Source organism: Podarcis raffonei, chromosome W, assembly GCF_027172205.1.
Source record: "Podarcis raffonei isolate rPodRaf1 chromosome W, rPodRaf1.pri, whole genome shotgun sequence".
NCBI lineage: Eukaryota > Metazoa > Chordata > Lepidosauria > Squamata > Lacertidae > Podarcis > Podarcis raffonei.
This window is the reverse complement of record NC_070620.1, coordinates 9013944-9019943: the sequence shown is the minus strand read 5'-3', so window position 1 is coordinate 9019943 and position 6000 is coordinate 9013944. Positions and strand designations below refer to the sequence as shown.

Here is a 6000-nt window from a genome sequence, read left to right as displayed (position 1 = left end):
TGGTCCAAATCAAACAAACAAAAACGTGACGACGTCAACAGATTTAAAATCAGAGTAAAAACAAACCCGACAGGTGTGCTTGCTAGCATGCCACTACTACATACAGTAATGAAATTTAAAGGAGGAATACGATCCCTCCACCCCTTCCTTCCAGGCTCCTTTCACTCTGGGCATTATTGGCGAACCACGCGGAGCTCGCCCCGGCCATGTGACCCTGGCTCCGGAAGGAAGATCCCGCTAGGAGGACTTCCGACGCCTTCCCTTCCCAGGCCTAGTGCTGCTTTCTCTCTCAACCCGCCCCTCCCTCGTTCTACTTCCTATTTCTGGCGGAAACGAATGGGATTTCCTTTTCCGGTACGGGGAGAGAGAGAGAGAGAGAGAGACAGAGAGAGAGAGAGCCAGCCAGCCAGCCAGCCAGCCAGCAAGCCAGCAAAGCTAACTTGAGTCCCTGGGCGCTGGACGGAGAGGCTGAGGCAGGAGCAAGCCGGGCGGTGGGAGGTCGAGGCGGAAGAGGCCTGCACCGTGGCCGAGGCAGTGGCAGCGTGCGCGTGTCATGGCGGAGCTGACTCCGGGGCCGAATGCGGCACCCGCGGGGGCGGGTAAGAGTGAATGCTTCGTAGACGCGTTGCATCGCGTCCGCCAGGTAAGAGGCTCGAGGTGGGTCCCCCACCTCATCAAAGCGACCCGCGCCTCGGTCTTTACAGGAGAGGGGCTGAACCTGGAGGAGGCGTTATGTGAAGAGGTGAGGAACGGTCGCCCCTCACGCCTCCTCCTGGGAGAAGGGAGGTCAGCGTGGGAAGGGACGCGCCTCAGTTGCGGGGAAGCAGTTTTGGCACCTGACAGGTGTGCGGCCCAAACTATACCACTTAGTAACATGACTTGATATTTGACACAGCTTGCTGAGTTCAGAGTATTGGTTTCTGTCTAGCTTAGTTGTCTGCACAGGTAGGCAGTGGCTCTCCAGAGTTTCAGGAAGGGAGTATTCCCCAGTCCTATCCTTAAATGCCACTGGGGATTGAACCTGGAACCTTTTGTGTGCAACTGAGCTGTACCCCTTCCCCATAATATAAGATCATAGGACGTTAACTTATAAGTCAGGCCATTGAGGGGTCTCTCTAGTTCAGTGTTGTCTGCACTGACAGGCAGGGGATAATTCCCAGCCCTACCTGGAGATGCCAAGGATTGAATCTGGGATCTTTGAATCATATGCTAAAAATGAACTTAGATTCTAGTTGTCATGGTTCTAAATTAAAAGCAGATTTCAATAGAGACATAGCCTTATAACGTGGCAGACCATTAGCCCATCTAGCTCAGAGGGCTGGGCTTGACCAGACCTGGAGGAAAAGGCATATGGAAGGTGGGGAAAGCTGGGAGAAGGGACCAGCATGGAAAAAGGTTATTGCTATGAATGCTGTGCCTCAGGTGTGGGGAAGTCTTTTGGCCCTGTTCAGGTGTGTGGCCAAACTACATAGCAATAGGACCATTGTTTTAAAACTAGGAACGTAGGCATATATGCTTTATATTGAGTCAGAGCACTGGGGTCCTTATTGTCTAGCTCAGTATTGTCTACACTGACTGGCAGTGGTTCTCTAGGTTTTCCGACAGGGTGTCTCTCCCAACCCTACTTGGAGATACTACTGTGGATTGAACCTGGGACCTTCTGCACGCCAGGCAGATGCTGTGCTATGTAGCTATACCCCCTCACCTTAAATATCTTTCCAATATATCTCTAGGGGCAGGGTATAAATAATAAATTATTATTATTAAGAAAGACATGAAGGCAATAGCATCATTGATGTTGATTCCTAGCAACAGGTACAGTGTCCTCCTGAAACTGGAGGTCACATACAGTAGAAGTTTTCCTCCTCTAAAAACTAGGTGCGTCTTTTTGTCAGGTGCGCCTTATGGAGCGAAAAATACAGTACTTTTATAAACCAAAGAATCTCAAGCATTGTAGCCTTTATGTACTCACAGAAGAGTTGCTTTAACACAGCAGTAATTTTGGTTTCCCTCAGGGGTTGAAATTAGCTGGTGCCATATGTGGTTGCTGAGACTCGAGAATTCCTCCTTGCCTGACTCCTGAGTAATCTGTTGCTGCCCAAGGGAAGTACTGCTTCCGCTGCAGCAACATGATTCACTGAGCTGGTGCTGAGGGGCAGGGAAAAGTGCCTCACATGCTTTTCTGTCTCTTACTGTTGCATGAAGGGGAGTGCGAAATGGGCTGCTTCTGGGTTGGTTCTGTGGCACTCAAGGGGGGCGTCTTGTGATAGGGGAGGGCCGGGCAAAAAAAGAGGGCAAGAGAGGTGGCAGAACATTGTGGGCTGCTGAAGAAAAAGGGGTGTGTGAGCATGTCTCTGTGGCTCAGCTTCGGTTCTCTAGCAGCTATATTGGCGTGAGGTTTTCCCCTCTCCCCTTTCACCTCTGCAGAGCTCAGCTGCAGTCTGTACTCTTTTCTCTGTGTGTGTATATACTACCGCACGCGTGTGTGTATCCTGGAAGGAAGAAGACCAAAAGAGGCTTGGACAAACGGGTCAACCTCTTTTCTTTGGCCTTTGCCCCACCCCTGGCCGGCCATCCACTGTCCTCCCTGGCCGAGGGCGGGTAAAAGGCTGGCCCAAGCAGGTGGGAGGCACCTGCCCAGGTGAACCCCCGCTTGGTGCCGCAAAACCCGCCCACCTGTGGGGAAGGGAGGGCGGAAATTCTGGGAGCTGCGATGGGCTGGCTGGAGGCTGCTCTCCCTTGTCTCTGTTCTGTCTGATGAAGGGGCAGCTGTGATTTGTGAGGAGGATAGGTACCTGGCCATTGCCCTTTCAAATGTGCTCCCTCTCTGTCTCCCCCATCTGTCTTGGGGTGTGTGTAGGGAAGCACACTCATTTCAGCGACTGTTCAGTCTGACTAATTTAGATAGATATTCCCCCACCCCTTCCCCTTGCTCTTTGGTCCTAATAATCTTTGCCTATTGATGTAAGTGTACTTATGCAGAAAGCATATTGTTGTTACATTAAGGAATGCAGCAGAGCCCATAAAGATCTGAGAAATAAAGAAAAAAGTAGTTCACAGGGAAGGTGAGTTCCTTTGCTATCATGCTACTAACTTGGAGGTATGTTTTTTGTGTTGTTATTTATGTAGCACTTTACAGGGTATGAAATGCCTTTAGACACATTCTTAAGGTAATTGAATTTAACTGTTAGGTGTTGCATTCTTAAAAGGCAGTTTTAAGGATATATATGTATAGTTAGGTGATTGAGACCTCTCCCGCAGCTGGAAGTTACATCATTAAGCACACGTTGCAATCACCAGCTTGAGTAGCAACTTTCACTGACTGGTTTCTATCTTACTGGGAAACAGAGGAAGTGTTGCTTCCAGCCTCCCATGGATCATTAATGAGCAGCTTTCTGGGAGATTGTACATATGCAGTTAGCATGCCCAAAGTGAATTCTTATGAATGTCGAAAGTACTTTTATTTATAGCACCTCTCTTAACATTGCAAATTACTTTAAGTGTCCAAAACTGGTGTGAAACTGCTCGTAACACATATATGCCGGTATCTGTAAATATTAATTATTCAAATGTTTTATGCTTTTGACCAATTAAGAATTGCTATTAAAATGTGATATTAACAATGCGTCAGTGATGTGAATTGTATTAATTCATGCATTTTGAAAAATAAAAATAAAGTGCTGCTGAACTGGGGGGGGTGGTGGCGATTAGCCATTCTGTTTTTGTGCCTGTAACCTAGGTTCCAGGGGTCATGTGGCGAATAGCTTCTCTATCCCAGTTTCTAACACTGGTAGCCCTTTACAACACCATCTCCAGCTGTACAATATCCTCCTAGAGATAGAGCAGCTAGAGCTGTAAACAGTACAGGCATCTCCTCACTTATGCAGGGGTTACGCTCTGGGTCCCCACGTGCATAAGTGAAATCGCGTAAAGTAGGGTGCACCTTCTAAAAAGCCTCCAAACACCCTCTCTGCCACTCTCTTCAATGCATACTAAAAATACTGTATCCCAAAATATCCTCAACTAGAATTAAAGCTCTGGGACAGGCTGGAAGATGTGTTGGAAAGCTGCTGTTGCTACTGTGCTACCCTACACAGCAGCTGTTAGGCGGAGAGACTGAGCAGCGTAAACAAAGTTTACAAGCCAGCCCTGGGATCCCTTGTCTGGCACAGTTCTGTAAACTGAAAACTATGGAGAGGCCTGCTCTGAATAGAGATATTGGATTCTTGTCTCATTACACATGCTAAAGCTATTTTTGGTCATCTGCATACTATCCCTTGCTTTTTCCTGTAGGACTAATTGAAGTCGTTAACCGTTGTTAACAGTCATCAACAGGTTTACCATACCCATTAAGCCAATCACCCATCTCCCACTACCCTTCTAAGAAATACCCCACCCCACCCTCCCAGTATATATAAGGGTCTGGTGACTTCTGCTTCAGTGTATCTGAAGAAGTGTGTATGCACACAAAAGCTTATACCAGAACAAACTTAGTTGGTCTATAAGGTGCTACTGGACAATTTTTTATTTAATTTTTATTTTGACTGCGTCAGACCAACACGGCTACCTACCTGAATCTGGAATCACTGGGGATCAAGTCATTGTCTTCTTCTTTGGCAATTACTCATAGCTGAGTAAGATTGCCTTACATAAACATGGTTTTAACAGTGAGTCCATAAGTGACTCTGGAGGCCAATTCTGGATCAACACGTCCTTCTACAGTGGGGACATAGGTGTCTGGGCGGGAGTTGATCAAGGTGAGGGTTTGCCAAGCATGCCTTCCTCTTAGCACGTTTCTCCCTTTCGTCCTGAGTTTGAGCGTCTTCAAAGCCCCTGACACCTTTGGTAAAGGCTGTTCTCGAATTGGACACTCACAGGCCAGTGTTTCTCAGTTGTTGGTGTTTATACTACATTTTTTTAGATTTGCCTTGAGACAGGCTTTAAACCTCTTTTGTTGACCACTAGCATTACACTTTCCATTTTAAAGTTTGGAATAGAGTGTTTGCTTTGGAAGGTGATAATCAGGCATCCGAACAAAATGGCCAGTCCAACCAAGTCGATGTTGAAGAATCATTGCTTCAACACTGGTGATCTTTGCTTCTTCTAGTACACTGGCATTAGTTTGCCTGTCTTCGCAAGTGATGAGTAATTTGGGAAAGATTGAGGGCACAAGGAGAAGGCGACGACAGAGGACGAGATGGTTGGATAGTGTTCTCGAAGCTACAAACATGAGTCTGACCAAACTGCGGGAGGCAGTGGAAGACAGGAGTGCCTGGCATGCTCTGGTCCATGGGGTCACGAAGAGTCGGACACGACTAAACGACTAAACAACAACAGTGCTGCAGAGAGCTTGCTGGGGAGACCATGCATTAAAAAGGGACTAAAAAATAACTTAAACAAGGTTTTAATAACAAAAACTCCTTATACACTAAATACATCAACAACAAACATGACCCAACCACCAACCCATCCCCCAGGGTAAGGAGAGAGCTAGGTGCTGCTCCTTATATACTATGCCCAAATGCTGACACAGCTTGATTAGCACAACTCAGCAGCACCTGCTGTGTTTCACAGCTGTAAGACTGGGTCTCGTTATTTGCGCTGGCCCTGGCCCTTAAAGACATACACAACTTGTGAAGCAATAATGAACCTTCGCATTTTAAAGTGACCATTCAACAGTTTTTAGCTTCGTCCAGTGTTCCTCAGTGTCATTTGGGAATTCCGAAAGCAGATAGTCCTTAAGAGTTGTTCGGAGGCAATCCTGCTTAATGGGCTCTTGAAGCGCTTGAGTGTTCATTTTGCGGCTTGGTTTCCTTCCTTGAAGCCTGTGTTGAGGTATAATCTTGATAGCCATCATGGAGCATATTAATTGGTGATCTGCCCAGCAATCATCAGCACTTGCCATAGCTCTAGTAAGGAGCGATCTTCAGCTTGGACAATTACATAGTCTAAGAGGTGCCAGTGGTTTGACCGAAGGTGCCTCCCAGTATATTTTAAATT

The 6000-nt window shown here is 47.0% G+C and overlaps 1 protein-coding gene across 8 annotated transcripts in view; it reads left to right on the top strand.

Moving 5' to 3' along the window:
* The first annotated feature begins 426 nt into the window (after positions 1-426).
* The window catches only part of LOC128406015 (far upstream element-binding protein 3-like), a 332867-nt gene continuing 327293 nt past the window's right edge, over positions 427-6000 (top strand). For all 8 annotated transcript variants that reach the window (XM_053373066.1, XM_053373069.1, XM_053373070.1 and 5 more), the window contains exon 1: positions 427-643. In XM_053373066.1, coding sequence (XP_053229041.1) covers positions 554-643 — 90 coding nt within the window. In that variant the 5' untranslated portion in view covers positions 427-553. The remainder of the gene's footprint in view (positions 644-6000) is intronic.